Below are 16,898 nucleotides of genomic sequence, written 5' to 3' on the forward strand. Positions count from 1 at the left end.
TGTTTTACATTGAGTCTAACGTTGCAAAAAATTGCTCATGAAGTCAAAAACACCCTCTTGTTCGGTGTCCCTTCCCTACACTTCAAGAACTTGCATGTTTTACTTTCCAAGTTCTTTTGATTAAAAAAAAAAAAAAATGACTAATCTGCTTCGCGGTTTTTTTGAATCACTCTTTTTAAAGAATCACTCTTGTTCTCCAAACTAACTTCGTAGAAATTGAGGGGAAGTTACACTTTGTACAATATTTGAATCTTTAAAGCTATGGGTATCCGAAACAGAAATTCACTTCTAATAAAGATCTTGCCGTTCACAACTGTACCAAGATAACTGTCTAATATATTTATGAAGATTCTGTTGGGTAATTAAAACTGGACCCATAGACGTAGTGAGTACAGTAGCACAAAATGTGTATCGCAGTTTGCTTTTGAAAGATATTTCTTTGCAGCGGCATATAAAATTTTTAATAATCCTGTCAAATAGTTCATGAATAATTTATTAACCTCCAATTGTTGAAGTACAGTACGTAGACACACACACGACATGTGTACATATATGTGTATGTACACACACACACACACACGCCCCGTGCAGGAAGGACTCTATTGCCGTATTCCAAAAATGACAAAGAAAAGTCAGAATAAACAAGAATTTTAATTAGATGTCTACAATCTCACTCATTAAAGGGCAGTGCTGCGGGGTTAATAAGCTGGTATGTTTAAAAAAAACAAAAACAAACAAAAACCGGTTGCCTTAAATCGGGGCTTCCCGCAGGATTTCGCGCTGAGCTACGGGCGGGAGGGCGTATCTGCGGGGCGGTGGGGGCCGGGACCCCGACACCTTCCACCCCGTCCCAGGGTCTCTCAGGGAACGGAGCTGGTGACAGTCCTAGGTGAGCTCCGAGGAGGGGATAGAGAGCCGGAGTGCGTCCACAAAGCGCCCGGGGGCCGCCCCTCTCGCCGACGCTCCGCGGCTCCCGCGGCCCGAGCTGAAGCAGGAAAGGAGGACAGGGAAAGGCTGCGGGCGACGGCGGGGGGCGCGGGGGGCGCGAGGCCGCGGGGCGGATGGAGAGGCCGGCGGGGAAGCCCCGCAGCCCGCGCCACCCCGAGCCGCGTGCGCGCGCGGCCGCATCAGCTGAGCGCGCGGCGCGTGTCACGTGGTGCGCGTGTCGAAGGTCACGGCGCGCTCACAATGGAGCTCTCGGGTTCTGTGCAGAAAGGCTTCCAGATGCTGGCGGATCCCGGCTCCTTCGACTCCAACGCCTTCACGCTTCTCCTCCGGGCGGCTTACCAGAGCCTGCTGGACGCCCAGGCGGACGAGGCCGTGTTAGGTAAGCCGCTCGGCTCCGAGCTGGATCGGCCAGGGAGGAGGGGCGCTCGGAGCCAAGGAGCGAGACCGAGCCAGAGGGGGAAAGCCCCGGGAAGAGGAAGTCTCCGGGCTTTGCCCTTCGCTCCGGACGGAGTGTGGGGACGTGACTCTGCCAGGACCCCGAGCGGACCTTGAGCATTGTTCTATCCCCACTTGGCACCTGCACGTAGCCAGCTACACTTTCCTGGCCTGATTCCCCTCGCAGTCTCTTTGTTCCTTTGTAAAGCCCGTGTTCAAGTCTTGTTTGTGGCCTAAACAATCGGAGGTTTTCAGCCTGGTCTGCTGCAGCAGCTGTTATGACATTTGGACTTCATCTGGGGAGCTCTCTGCAATTCAAGCTTCCAGGGCTAGGCTGGCAAAGGTTTAAAGGAGTCTGTTTCCGAAGTAATTACTGAGTCAAACAGTGTTGACGTTTTCCAACTTGGAGAATATCTCAAGTTCCTGTGACCACTGCAACATTCTAGTTCAGCATGTTTTACACAGGTTCTACGCCTAGAACCTTAAAACATGGTGCATAATGCTTTGTTCTGCATCAGACCGGGAGGCAAGTCTCTTTTAAGCGGCCCGGTCAGTGATTGCGAAGTGCAGTGTCAGTATGGATTGAAGGCATATTTTAAGACAACGCTTTTAGATAATTTTCTTAAATATAAATATTCCAACCGTTCAAAAATTTTTTTCTGTAGTTTCGTGAACTAAACACTTGTACAAAAAGTACTAAAGTGGAAGTTCTTCAAATGAAAATAGTAACCACCACCTGGGTTAATCTCAAGAAAAAAAGTCTGTCAAAACCTGAAAATACTGATATAATTTTGAAATTTGTATTTTATATTCTGAACTCATGCCCTCCCTTCTAACCTCTTGATGTGTTAATGTCCACGAGACATTTACCCTAAAATTCATCATATTTAAAGTGAAAGTTTATTCATTCTAAAAGTTACACTATGTAAAATATTTTTCTGGTTTTTCCTTTGAATTTACTACATCTAGTACTAGAATGACCAGCGTATTGTTATTGGGGGGGGGAGGGGCTAGAATTTTTTTTTTTTAAAACAGTAAAAATATTAAGGGAAAATAAAAGAAGATAATTGAAACCAAATAACAGCAGAACTATTGATATGTTCTCTTTATTGTTTTGCAATTGACCTCGTTGCTAATCTTATTTACTTATAATTGACAGTCCTTACAGTTGAAATCTTTTTGTTATCTTGTTAGGAGTTTTTACCCAAATTAAAATATCCTTTTTAGAAACATGACTATAAAGAATTTATTATTACAGGCATCACTGGCAATTAATTTATTTTAGATCACCCAGACTTGAAACATATCGACCCAGTGGTTTTAAAACATTGTCATGCAGCAGCTGCAACTTACATACTAGAGGCAGGAAAGCACCGAGCTGATAAATCAACTCTGAGGTACAGGATTTATTTAAATATCCATTTGTTTTCAAATAGTACCTTTATGATTCCAATTTCAGTTTTAAAAATGGAGACTAAACTTTGGTTTTGTCTTTTTTTTTTTTTTTTTCCTCTAGCACTTATCTAGAAGACTGTAAATTTGACAGAGAGCGAATAGAACTGTTTTGCACGGAATACCAGGTTACTTACTTTAAAATGTTAAATTTAAAACAATTTTTAAAAATTAACAATTACTATTTTTTTTTCCTACTCTGTTTGCAAAGATGTGTTTTCTTTCTTTTTGTCTTTCTTTTCCTCCCCAGAATAATAAGAATTCCATAGAAATCCTACTGGGAAGGTAGGTACTGTATAAGGTGTCAAGCTGAGGCACTTTTCACTTGCAGGTATGAATAAAGTGCTGGTGTGAAACAAAACAGGGCAGAAAACCCAGGGATCTTGACCCAAAGAGAAGGGGCCAAAGGGCAAGTGAAACAATTGAAATTAAGCTTATGTTTTTAAAGATCAAGTTTATTGAGATGATTTTTAAATGCTCTTTTATTATTTAGAACTTGAAAATAAAGTTTAACAGTGTTTTTAATTCAGAATGGATTAAAATGAGGGGTGGTGGAAGATAGACACCATTCTTAGCAAAGATAAATACTGAAAGTTTTTCTGTAGCTATTGTGTACAAAATTATCATTGTATCTTTCAGTATAGGCAGATCTCTTCCTCATATAACTGATGTTTCTTGGCGCTTGGAGTATCAGATAAAGGTAATGCTTAACAAACTGTTCTCTAGGGAGATTTAGGGAACTTAGAAAAATAGGGTTAGAGGCTGATTTGTATGTGTTGTGTTGTTTTTAGACCAATCAGCTTCATAAGATGCACAGACCTGCATATTTGGTGACCTTAAATATAGAGGTATTTATAGATAATCCCTGTCTAAAAATGAAATGTGTAATAAAATTTAAAATTAACTTGATTTAAATAAACAGCATTTTTTTCTTCCCTAGAACACTGGTTCGCGATCTTACCCAGAGATTAGTTTTAGTTGCAACATGGAACAATTACAGGTACAGTATCAGGATCTGTGAATATTCCTTTTAGTAGATGTTTAATTGAGAATTATGTTTATGGAAATTTCAAAAGAAGAACGATCTAAACAACTGGCAGCAGATAAGGAAGGTTGGTTAAGGATTTCATGGGAAGAAGGCTTCAAAAGCAGTATTTTGACATAGGCTTCATTTTTGAAATTAAGATGTTACTAATAGAGAATTGGTCTGTATTTGCTATTCCCCTGATTAAAGTAAACTTCTGAAGTGTAGTGTTTAGTGTAAATTCCTCCTATTCATGATGAGTTTGATCCAATAAGATAAAGCAGAATGAAGAGCATGGCTTTGAAAATGTCTTCTTTGCTTTCAGAAATTGAATTAAACTTTCAAAACTGGATTTTTTAAACATCAGTTTTAAATGACTTTTTAGAAAGGGAAGTGTAGCTAAAATTCTTAGACTGTTTATATTGCCAACTTAAGACTGGGGAAATTCAAAACTACATGATTAATGGATATGACAACGAATTTATTTCTTACCACTCAAAAAAATGAAGATCATTACTGAAAATTTAGATGAAAATGCATTTTTCAAAAACATCTCCTGCAGAATCTTTATAATGTAGCTATTAATCAAACTTTAAACTTTCAGAACATTTGTATACAGCATAATCTTTGATAGATAACTTGAGAAATTTAATTTAGATATACCTTGCCTGTTAAGAAGATTCGGTTAGAAATCATTTTCAATCTGAGGGCAAATAGCCGATTTGAAGATGAGATATTTTAGAAGAAACGCTGCTTTTCATAGATAGTGGTTTGTCAAAAGTTAAAATCCTTGTGAATTTTAAACTTGTTTAGAAAGTGTCTCCCGACTTTTTTCTTGCATTTTTCTCAAACTTGGATACTCCTTTTCGTGATTCATCCTAAAAAGGTGGCATTATATACGTCTTTTAGGACTTGGTGGGGAAACTTAAAGATGCTTCGAAAAGCCTGGAAAGAGCAACTCATTTGTAACTCGGGGGAGTTCACGATCCACCCCAGTCTAGAGGAAAACCAGAAACGTCTTGCCTTCAGAGGAACCACCGTTTGTGCGAGCCGCATGTCCTTTTCAGCAGAGGAAAAAATTTTCCTTTTGAGTTTATATCACTCATCTATTTTGACATTTTTTTTTACACGTGTGAAAGAGTTGAGGGACATTCTGCCCAAGTATTTGAATCATTTTGTTTTAGCTGTACATTTTCCCTATATTTTGATCTTTTTTAAGTCTTATGAAGCAAAGTAGACAGTATTACACTCTGAATAAACAAGGTGGTGTTCCCACAAAAAGAATGGTGATATTGTTTGGATTTGAGTTTGTGTGTTAATTATTACTTTGTGTGAAGAGCTGCGTACGGTTAGCGTGAACTTTTAACGATCCCCTTTTCTCTGCATTGAAGTTAAGCACAGTGGGAAGGATGCGATCTCGGGGGTTTGTTGCAGACCCCCGCTTCGGGACTCGGGAAGCGGGCGCGATCGCCTCGCGGCGGGAGGCGGCCCGGCCCGTTACCTGCGCCGGGGGCTCGCCCGCAGCCCGACCCCCGGCCGCCCGGCCCCGGCGCGGAGCCCTGCCCGGAGCGAGCCGCTGCCCGCGCGCGCCCCGCCTCGGCCGCGGGAAGACAGGGGCGGGCGCTGTTGTTTCCGCGAGCCCAACTCGGGCGCAGGTTCCGCGCCGCGGCGCCGGAGTCTGGGCCGCGGCCCCTTGGGCCGACCGGTGGTGGCTGGGCGCCCTGGTAGCGGGAGCCGGCGGACATGGGCGCCGCGGGCGGCAGAAAGAAAGGAATAACGGGGGGGGCGAGGGGGCTGCGTGGCTTGCGGGGCCGGAGCGATGCCCGCGCCGAGAGCAGGGTGGCGCGTGTGGCGCTGTGGAGAAATGTCTCCGCAGCCGCTCCAGCGCCGCGGCGCAGAGCGGGGTGGGGGGGGGGAGGGGGAAAGCGGGCGCGCGGCTCGGAGGGGAGGGGGCGGCCACGGGCCCGAGTACACCGACACTAATTCCCAGACCTCCCTTAAGGAATGAGGGGAGCACGTGACCCGGTGGGGGGGGCGGCGGGGGGAGGGGGCGGGCGGACTCTGAGCCATTTTGGAGCCGGTGTCAGTTTCCACTCTGCCTTCAGCGGTGCATTTTTTTTCCACCCTCCCCTCCCCCCTCCTCATCCTTCCTCCCCTCCCCCCGCCTCTCCGCACGCACACACACGGCGCCCCCCACCGCTCTCCTCCCCCCCACAGCAACTATGAAATAACCGTAGTATTAAAGGCAGAGATCGGGGCGAGACAATGGGGATGTTGGCGAGGGAGCCCCGATCCGGATTAGAAACACCTCCCAGCCCCGCAGAATAATACCGCTCGCGCCCCCTCTGCGCGCTCCCTCCCCCGAGTGCGGAGCGGGAGGAGGCGGCGGCGGCCGAGGAGGAGGAGGAGGAGGCGGCCCCGGAGGAGGAGGCGTTGGAGGCCGAGGCGGAGGCGGAGGAGGAGGCCGAGGCGGAGGAGGAGGCCGAAGCGGAGGAGGAGGAGGCCGGGCTGGGAGGCAGCATGAGCCGAGAGCGGCGGCCGCGGCTCCTCTCGGCCGCGCTCGTTGCCCATTGACAGCGGCGTCTGCAGCTCGCTTCAAGATGGCCGCTTGGCTCACATTCATTTTCTGCTGAACGACTTTTAACTTTCATTGTCTTTTCCGCCCGCTGCGATCGCCTCTCGCCGGCTGCTTTTTCCGGGTACGTAGGAGGCGAAGCGCCTCCGGGACGGGGCCGGGGGGCGGCGGGGGCTGCGCGGGGCTCGGGCCGGCCGCGGGTGGACGGGGAGCGGCCCCCCCCCCCCGCGCCTGGCCCGCGCCGGCCGGAGGGCGCTGACAGCGTGGGCGCCGGGCCCCGCGCCGCCCGCCCGCCCGCCCGTCCGCCCCGCCGGCCCCCGCGCCGCTCGCCCCGCGCCCGCCGCGAGCGCGCGCCCGCCGACTCCCGCGGCGCCGGGACCGACCCGCAGCCCGCGCTGCGCCGCCGCCGCCGCCAGCCGGGCTCGGCGCCGCTCCAGCCGCCGCCGCCCGCTCAGCCCCGGCCGCGCCGCGCGCAGCCCCACGATTTAGTTCCTTTCTCCCCCGAGCGCCCCTCCGCACCCTGGCGACGCACATGGCCCCCGAGAAGAACACTTGTATTTGCAGCCTCTGCGGCTCTCCCGGCCGCAGCGCCCTTTGTTGAGAGGTAGATTTTGATGAAACGGGGACGGGGCGCCTGAAATCGGGAGCTGCCTGGGTCAAGTGGCTTCCCTCCTCTCCCGAAGAAAGAGCTTTTGAGGGGTTTAAACGTCCAGAGAACGCCCCCATTTTATAGGGACGGGGTGCGCGGGGGGTAGCGATCCCGCCAAGGTATCTGTTGGACTGCTGAGAGCCCCAGCGAAAATGTTATTAACTTAAGTTGGAGGGACACTTGTGTGAAATTGGAGGGGCTTTGTAAGATGGCGGTTCCCAGTTGTTTGCAAGGTCTCCTGCATTTGTGTTTAAAATGGTAAAGTTTTCAATGTGATATTTATTGGGAGTCTTGGGTAAATACCCTAAACATTACTTGGGACGTGCTCACGAGAAAGTGGGCATTTCAAGTTTGGAGCTTTTCTTGGAGTGAGGATGGTGACTGGACGTTAGTGTTGCTGGAGGTTTCCTTTCTCTTTACTTCTTTTTCCTCTTTTTCTTTTCTGCTCTCTCGGAGACTGCAACTTTTCTCTCAACCTCTACTGTGGGATGCACTCAGAATCATGACTTAGGTCCACTGCGTTTTATAGGTTTTACTAAATGTCAGCTTAGGTCATGTGGTAAAAGGATGCTTTGGAAAAGGAGCACTATAAAGTTGATTGCATTTGTTTACGCAATCATTTGGGCTTGACAGCGATATAGCATGATCTTTTTCCCAGAGATTTACAGTTCATAATTGGAAGTAAACAAGTAGAGAGACTTTGATCATTCCCAATTGCAATAAAAGGATTTGGTGGGCTTAGTGGTCACGGTTCAATATTTGAAAGAGAAGCATACATTAACCCCTTCCCTTAAAGTAGGCAAAATTCTGGGCACATAGATCCAAATGCAAGTGTAGGTTGGTAGTATGCGGAATATTATGAGTAGTTCAACCTATATTTTATAGGAAACTTAACCTCCAAGTTCTGGAAAAACATTATAAGCTATGCTAAAGACTTGATACTTAAGGATGCAAATTGTTGACAGTATATACCAAGTTATGAGATTGTCTATTAACCTTTTAGTTTTAAATAGACTGATCATATATCTCTCAGGTTGATTTTTATTAACAAAATTGTAATTTTTTTATACTTGAGTTCATTCCCATACATCTGTCCAAAGTGCAGTCAGAGGTGTTTGAACTAACCTATCTGTGCAAATTATATGCCTAATAACAGTATCTTTAAAGCCATATAAAAATCACTGTGTATGCATGTGTGTGTATATATACACACACATACATATATATAAGCTTTTGTGAGAAAATCAAGCATTTAATTGTATTTCGAAAATCCATTAATACTCTTCCACTAAGTTCTTGGATGTGCGCTAAGTGCCCAAATAGGCAAACTTTTCTCCAGGAGTCAGGTTAACCCCAACTTTACCCATACTTGTATTGGGCTGTAAGCCCCAACTGGGGTTATGGAGTTCATTTGCATTTCTTAGATTGCAGTAGTCGAGCTGATTGTTAACATAAGAACTTGCTTCTGCGTTCCTTCATTTTGACATTACTGGTGTTAGGCCTCCACCTAGAAACTGACAGCCCCGGTATGTTATAATGGCAAGTTTAAGTGTTGAGTATTTTTACCATTGTGTGTTTGGTGCTTTTTTGCTTGCTTGACTGGCAATTTCTGTGTTGGAACCTAGAAGGTTTTCATTTCTAAGGTGCACGAGGTTGTTTCTAAAACCTTGTCAAATGTTTTGGAAGTCTTCATTAGATGGCCAGTACTTTCAAGTGAGATGAAAAGATAAAGAACTAATTTTTATATAAGTAACAATAATATTTATTAGCATGTTAAATGGTAATAGGATTGTGGCCAAATTCTTCTGAACTGAGGTTGAGGAGTCGTGTGAATTAAGACTTAAGATGAATTTGAAAGGGTTTTGGTCAAGTACATGTGACTTCACTGTTCAAAGCCAAGCAGCAGATAACCCTCCATTGAGGTTTTATTGTTCTCTGTGTTAATATTTGTGTTTGTGTGGTTTTGCTTTTCAATGAGGTAGAGGAGAAATCAAGGCAGCTATTTTTATTTGAGCCCTTTCATGAACTTCATGATTAGTGGCATTAGTGTAATATGCTATGCTTTCATAGGCAAACAGAAGTATCACCTTGCTAACTATATAAGAAAAATCCTGTGGTTTCACAAGGAGAGTTTTCTTAAAGCACCAAGAAGGCTCGTCTTTAATCACCAAGTATGATTGGATTTAAATATTGCTACTCTTTAGGGACACTGTTCCACCTACAACTCCTCTGTGACCCCACTTAGATTGATATTAACATGTTGACAGTATTCTTCTAATGAAATAATCCAAAGAAAACTGAGGAGTCACATGTAAAGTTTTCTGACTGATGTCACTGGTTGCCACTGTGGTCACTTTCGTAAGAGAGAATTTTTTTTTTAAATCATTTTTGAGTACTCAACTCATTTAATTTTAGTCATTGAGGTATGTTGATTGGTATTTCCCTCCTCTGCATTAAAATTCCCTAAGAATTAAAACCACAGGTGCATCTTACTGCAAGTTTCACAAGTTCCTAGATTTCCATTCAAAGTACAAGCTTAGAGAATGTACTTCAGTTAGGTCTAGAAGCTCAGTCTTATTTCAGGTTCTTGAATGAATGAAATGGGGATGGGGGCAGGGTAAGAAATGTATTTTTCAAGAATACCACACGAAGTAATTGACTTTCCTGATTGTCGGCTGGTGTATTTTTGCTGATAGATCCCCACCGTGACTTTTCTATGTGATATGTGTTGGGAATATCATTTCATTGTGTGGGGGTTTATATGGAAGTTAAGCTGAGAAAATGACATTTGTTTTTCTCTCCTATCGTTGCTCTGGGTTGACAAGGTGTTGATTTAGCGTTGGGAATGGGCTGGTCACATGGTTCTTCACATATTGTCACTATCACACCGATTAAAGTAGTTTTTCTTGCCTCCAGCATACTTTGTTCAAATAAAACACAGGGCTCTGCCCCTTCCTCCTCCTGCCGTAAAACAGATTTCAGTTTTCAGCCTTTCCAATACTTTGTATCGCTCATCTAATCTACAACAGAACTTCATATTAGAGAAGGAAGCTTTAAAGAGGTTCGGTTCAATAAACATCTCTGCAATTTGAGCCCTGACGGTTTCGGGCTAAGTGCACAGTTGGCAATTCTTAAAAGATCTCTTCGTGAAATTTTTGACCTAGTGATTGCTAACAGGACAGACCGAAAGAGTCAAGATCTGAAACAAGCCCTTCGCACCAAGTCGACGTGGAAAGAGGCCCCCAAGAGTGTCCGAAATGGCCGTGAGTGCGGTTTGCACTTTTCTTTAGCAGTCGCCGCCCCAGGCTCCGGGGTCTCTACGCTGCCTGCCGGGTCGCCACCACCCGGGATCCTTGTCCCCACCCCGGCAGGCTCTCGGGGCCGCCCCACCCCCGCACTGGCGGCGCCCGCACCCCACCCCGCCCCCGCGCCGGCCCCGCCCCCGTGCCGCGCCGGCCCCTCCCCCGCGCCCGCCGCCGCCCGGCCGCCCCGCACGCCCGCTGAGGCTCTGGGCTCGGCCGGGCTACGCGCGGAGCTGCAGCGGTGGCCGGATGCCAAGTGTAAGTGTAAGTTGCTATGGAAACCCCGACCGAGGCGAGTTCCGAATCCGGAGCGAGACAGAGCCCCGGGCGCCGCCGGATCCGCCCCTCGCATCCCGGCCCCCGGGCGTCCGCCGCGCTCAGGCCCCAACCCGAGGCCGTCTGGAGGTGCTTCTCCTGCGGCCCCGGCACCCAGTTCCGGAAATGCCAGGGATGCAGATAGAGCAGACTTGTTTTCCCTTTATATCACGTAAACACATGCCAGGTTCTGATTGCTCCAACCGTCTAAAACAACAAGAACCCCGGGATTTTAGGTCGACGATCCATGAGGAAGTTTTACGATGAATTTGGAGACCTGGAACAAGCCCTAGTGGTTGGTAAATATCTACGGGGACTGTGGGTCGTCCGCAGCAGCCTTGGAGCTGCGAGGCTGGAAGACAAATGGAAGAAAGAGACCCGAATACACTCAGCTCCCAGCCCCCACCCCAGACCTTTTCTTCTCTATCCAGGAACGACTTGAGAGACCAGAAGTAACGTTAGCTGGATCCTTTTCACCATTTCAGTGGAATTGATTCAGGACTGATTAGTAAATTCCTTCTGTAGAAAACGGTGGGACAGTCCAGCTGTACAGTGTTAAACGAGTTTTATGAACTCCTCGGCGTTTCAGAGTGTACGATTAGTAGGAGTTGGAGATAATCTCGATTCTCGTTCTGTGAATTATGGCCAATTTTCTGTGTCTTGCAGGATCTTTTATCAAGCAGAAATGCATCGAACAACCAGAATCAAGATCACTGAGCTAAATCCCCACCTAATGTGTGTGCTTTGTGGAGGGTACTTCATTGATGCCACAACCATAATAGAATGTCTACATTCCTGTAAGTACAGAGCTTTTTGTGTCGTGTGTATTTTACAGTTCGTCCTGAAATTTGAAAACTGTGAACAATTCCTGCAATCCTTGGGCATATTGGAATAAATGGGTGAAGTCATTTTCTTCTCTTGCATTTAGTGACTTCTTGTTAATACATATTTTATTACAAGTATGCACTATGTGTTCTCAGGATATTGAATTAGTTTATTTAATTGGGAAGATTCTTTGGCATTTATCGTCTTGTTTCTACTAGTTCTTGGTTTCTGCCACTAATTTTAATACTTTTCCATATAATTTCTAAACTTAAAAAACTTTGTTCTTACTTTTAGTCTGTAAAACATGTATTGTGCGTTATCTGGAGACCAGCAAGTATTGTCCTATCTGTGATGTCCAAGTTCACAAAACCAGACCACTACTGAATATAAGGTAGGAAAATGTTTAAATTCCTTGTTTGTAATTGTTTTTGGAGTTGCATGATTCACTGAAGACAAGTCTTTATTTCTTAACAGAATATTTACCCTTGAATCCCCACCTAGTGTGGGTGCTTTGTGGAGGGTGGTCCTTTAATTTCTTGTCATTTTAATGGTGAGGAGGTTAATACAAAGTTCAGTATTATTCAAGTGGTTTTGAGCTTTTTTTTTTTTTTTTTTTTTTACTAACTGTCCTTTAAAAACGGAATTAGTCCTCCATTTTTACATTGCTGGTGACTTCATGACAGGCAGGAATAAATGTTTTTAAAGTGCTTCCATTCTTTCCTCTTTATTTTCTATTCATAATGGCTAATTTAGTAGCTTGAAAGCTTACTTTTTGACTCTGTGAAGAATTTATTAGTGAATATACAATATTTTCCTACTGATTTAAAGGAGTACTACATAGGGAGCTTTTATTTTCAAAATTAATTTTTATCTTGTCAATGTGTTACACACAGTATCAGAATCAAGTAAAATATGTTAGCACAAAAGATCTATAAAAACTTATGAACATTTTTGATTTTTACTATATTCATGGTTTACTTTTATAATTTATTCTTTTTCAGGTCAGATAAAACTCTTCAAGATATTGTATACAAATTAGTTCCAGGGCTTTTCAAAAGTGAGTAACTTGCTTAAAAAGTGAATTTAAAAAGAGTATTCATTGGTTTTACCAGCTATATCAAATGTTTAAATCTTTTTTTTTTTTTTCTCCTTTAGATGAAATGAAGAGAAGAAGGGATTTTTATGCAGCTCATCCTTCAGCTGATGGTAAACTTTTGGGGGGGTGGGGAGGAATACATTCTATTTGGAGGGAGAACTTATTATCCAGTAATTAAAGTAATTAAAATTGAGTTTAATCTAATGTACCACCTTCATTTTCCTATATATAAAATATTTTAATTGTTTAATTTTTTAAAATTTAATTTCAAAATGTCTTTCTAGCTGCCAACGGCTCTAATGAAGATAGAGGAGAAGTTGCAGATGAAGATAAGAGAATTATAACTGATGATGAGATAATAAGCTTATCCATTGAATTCTTTGACCAGAGCAGGTAAATTCTCTAGGAAATCTATTTTATGCTAATGTGCTTATTAGATACATTGTTTCACTAATAAATTTTCTATTTCTTAGATTGGATCGGAAAGTAAACAAAGACAAAGAAAAGTCTAAGGAGGAGGTATGTTCGCAGTTTCAAAAACATAGAAGAAACATTGGATTCTAGATTTTATGAGGGGTTATGCTGCTGTTTAGAATATTTTGGGGTCAGATGATGCTGTAAAGAGAAGAAAATTGTCATGTTTGATATTTAAGAGGGATGTGATGTTTAATAATTAGAATTTATTTTATATATGATTGCTATTCTTACAAAATATTTTAAATAGTTCATGTTTAATACTTTGATATATTTGAAGTTTCCTTATTAGGAATCTGTTCATTTAGTATTTATAATAATAGTAAACTCAAAGTATAGTCGAGACTTTAGTCACATGTGGTACAAGCATCTTTTGTTATAATCAGGCAATTTAATTGAAACTTTTTTCTTACTTGAAAGTTAGAGATATTAAAAAATATATTTTTTAAATGTACTCATAGGTGAATGATAAAAGATATTTACGGTGTCCAGCAGCAATGACTGTGATGCACTTAAGAAAGTTTCTCAGAAGCAAAATGGACATACCTAATACTTTCCAGGTATCTACTTTATAGTCTTCATGCATTTTATGAGGATTTTTAAATTTTTAATTTCTTTTTGGATTCTGAGCCCTAAAATACAATAGAAAAAAAACGTAACTTAGTGCTAAAGTTGAAAATATCTGTTAAAACTTGTGCTATGACTTCTCTTTTATGCTATGAAAACAAATCCCGTAATAATTTTTAGAAATGTTTTTTTATTTGAAGTTTCAAGAGAGATTTTTCTTTGTCCAAATGTTTGGAGAAAATGTTTTCACTTTTGGATTATATTTAGATCACAAGCAAATACAGATTTATCTTTGTTCTTTTGTTACTTAATAATTGAAATATTTTTCAATAGATTGATGTCATGTATGAAGAGGAACCTTTAAAGGATTACTATACACTCATGGATATTGCTTACATTTATACCTGGAGAAGGGTAAGTAGCATATTCACTCTTAGATTATGGGGTAAACTGTATTTAAAGAGTTGAGAGTGATTTTTTTTTTTTTTTTCCTTTGTATTTAAAGAGTTGAGAGTGATTTTTTTTTTTTTTTCCTTTTAACTTTGTAGAATGGCCCACTTCCTTTGAAATACAGAGTTCGACCTACTTGTAAAAGAATGAAGATCAGTCACCAGAGAGATGGACTGACAAATGCTGGAGAACTGGAAAGTGACTCTGGGAGTGACAAGGCCAACAGCCCAGCAGGAGGTATTCCCTCCACCTCTTCTTGTTTGCCTAGTCCCAGTACTCCAGTGCAGTCTCCTCATCCACAGTTTCCTCACATTTCCAGTACTATGAATGGAACCAGCAACAGCCCCAGCGGTAACCACCAATCTTCCTTTGTCAATAGACCTCGAAAATCATCAGTAAATGGGTCGTCAGCAACTTCGTCTGGTTGATACCTGGGACTGTTAAGGAAAAAAATTTTAAAACCCTGATTTATATAGATATCTTCATGCCATTACAGCTTTATAGATGCTAATACATGTGACTATCGTCCAATTTTCTTTCTTTTGTAGTGACATTGAATTTGACTATAAAAGATGGACTAGATGTGATGTTCATATGGACGTTAATTGAAAAGAAAGATTGTTCCTAGAAAGAATTGGTTTCTGGGAAGGCAGACAAGGTTTTTTCTGTGTGTTAGGAAAGATGTGAAATGGTTTCTGTAACCATTGTTTGGGTTTGGAAATATTCTGCAGTGGATATGAGTATTGGGCCATAGTTTGTTAATCTCAACTAACTCCTACGTTACATTCTCCTTGATTGTTCTTGTTATTATGCTGTTTTGTGAACCTGTAGAAAACAAGTGCTTTTTATCTTGAAATTCAACAAATGGAAAGAATATGCATAGAATAATTCATTCTATGTAGCCATGTCACTGTGAATAACGATATCTTGCATATTTAGCCATTTTGATTCCTGTTTGATTTTTACTTCTCTATTGCTACGCAAAACCGATCAAAGGAAAGTAAACTTAAGTTTTACAATCTGTATGCCTACAAGCGGGTACTACCGTTTATTTTACTAACTTGTTTAAATGATTCGCTTTTGTAAGAATCAGATGGCATTATGCTTGTTGTACAATGCCATATTGGTATATGACATAACAGGAAACAGTATTGTATGATATATTTATAAATACTATAAAGAAAATATTGTGTTTCATGAATCCAGAAATGGTTGTTAAAATTCTCCAAACTGGTTCGACCTTTGCAGATACCCATACCCAATGTTGAGCCTTGCTTATCAGCACAGAATATTTTTAATGTGGATATCTAATTCCAAATTCTGTTTCATTGGAAGCAATTGGCAAATCATAAGACTGACTTTTCTCCAATAATATGTTTACTTTTTAAATTGTTGCAGTCAAGAAAAACTTTTAACTAAGGAATATGGAGATAGTCTCTTAATTTTCCATTGGCTGTGATGGAATGAGTGTGTTTTTAAAATGCATATTGAGCACTAATTCTAAAACAAAATTTTAAACCAGCAAACTGCTGGAAGAAGGCATTTTATCTAAAGTTATTTTGATATGTGGTATAGCAGTCATTTCAAATTTAAGAGTTGCTTTAACAGTTAATAGTGGAATATGCCTTCTCTGGAATGTCTGGAAATAGCAATTTATTGGGTTTCTACAGGTATTTTTAAATAGAGCAAGCATGTTGAATTTAAAATATGAATAACCCCCACAATTTTCAGTTTGTGTTTTGCTTTGGTCGAACTTGGTGTGTGTTCATCACCCATCAGTTATTTGTGAGGGTGTTCATTCTATAAGAATATTGTTTCATGTTTGTATGGGAAAATTGTAGCTAAACATTTCATTGTCCCCAATCTGCAAAAGAAGCACAATTCTATTGCTTTGTCTTGCTTATAGTCATTAAATCATTACTTTTACATATATTGCTGTTACTTCTGCTTTCTTTAAAGATGCAGTAAATGACATTTTATGAAGCCACAAAATACATATATTTTTATTTTGACCTAAATTTGTACAGTCCCATTGTAAGTGTTGTTTCTAATTATAGATGTAAAATGAAATTTCATTTGTAATTGGAAAAAATCCAATAAAAAGGATATTCATTTAGAACATAGCTAAGATCTTTAATAAAAATTTGATATGAAAAGCACAAGGTGCAGAAGTTTGGAAACCCTATAGTGGATTACAACAAGTAAATGCTAAAGAAAATACGTTGCTGTCTTATAGTGATGTTGCTAAGAAGTACATGCTTTGTTGTATAATTGCTTGAAAGCCCATTGAAAGATGTATCTGTTTATTTACAATCTTTGAAGTAAAAGTTACCAATGTTTGCCAATTTTGGTGAATTTCACTCATTTTTCTAGGCTTTTTTTCTCAGTTTTCCATGATGTTACTTAAAACAAAAGTTAGTTAATGGAAGCTTTGATTGATATTTTTACTTTGGATGATCTTGTGTATAAGAAATGAAAAAACTACTTCTCAAAGGCTAAAAAGTAAATGCTATTGGATTGTCATTTGACAACACAAAACCAACTTATAAGATCAACACAGAACTCGAAGACTTTACATCTCAGGCTCTATGAGGGACTTATTTTTGGAATTTCTTATTAAAATATCAGATATTGCATTGATGATTTTTTTAGTACTATTTCATGATACTTGAAAACATTTCCATTTATTTTATTTGAAGGGATTTTTCCCCCTTACTCAACTTGAAAATTGCTTAAGCTTAAAAGGATGTTTGAGCTAAAATTTGTCTTTTAATAAAACCGGAGAA

General features: G+C 41.6%; 2 protein-coding genes across 3 annotated transcripts; both read left to right on the forward strand.

Annotated features, from left to right (window-relative positions):
- The first annotated feature begins 1,159 nt into the window (after positions 1-1,159).
- Positions 1,160-5,149, forward strand: COMMD3 (COMM domain containing 3). Its single transcript, XM_063099821.1, has 8 exons — positions 1,160-1,327; positions 2,669-2,780; positions 2,900-2,963; positions 3,086-3,120; positions 3,475-3,535; positions 3,627-3,683; positions 3,776-3,835; positions 4,769-5,149. The coding sequence occupies exons 1-8, from the start codon at positions 1,189-1,191 to the stop codon at positions 4,826-4,828; spliced, it is 588 nt and encodes a 195-aa protein (XP_062955891.1). The 5' UTR covers positions 1,160-1,188; the 3' UTR covers positions 4,829-5,149.
- Positions 5,150-6,024: 875 nt separating this feature from the next.
- Positions 6,025-16,457, forward strand: BMI1 (BMI1 proto-oncogene, polycomb ring finger). 2 transcript variants are annotated; one of them, XM_063099819.1, is made up of 10 exons: positions 6,025-6,558; positions 11,367-11,497; positions 11,820-11,916; positions 12,527-12,582; positions 12,681-12,731; positions 12,906-13,014; positions 13,095-13,140; positions 13,557-13,655; positions 13,996-14,076; positions 14,211-16,457. In XM_063099819.1, the coding sequence occupies exons 2-10, from the start codon at positions 11,386-11,388 to the stop codon at positions 14,538-14,540; spliced, it is 981 nt and encodes a 326-aa protein (XP_062955889.1). In that variant the 5' UTR covers positions 6,025-6,558; positions 11,367-11,385; the 3' UTR covers positions 14,541-16,457. The 2 variants fall into 2 exon arrangements, with proteins under 2 accessions (XP_062955889.1, XP_062955890.1); XM_063099820.1 differs by lacking the exon at positions 6,025-6,558 and adding an exon at positions 6,970-7,038.
- Positions 16,458-16,898: the final 441 nt, after the last annotated feature.

The sequence above is a fragment of the Cynocephalus volans genome, chromosome 6, assembly GCF_027409185.1.
Source record: "Cynocephalus volans isolate mCynVol1 chromosome 6, mCynVol1.pri, whole genome shotgun sequence".
NCBI classification, from domain to species: domain Eukaryota; kingdom Metazoa; phylum Chordata; class Mammalia; order Dermoptera; family Cynocephalidae; genus Cynocephalus; species Cynocephalus volans.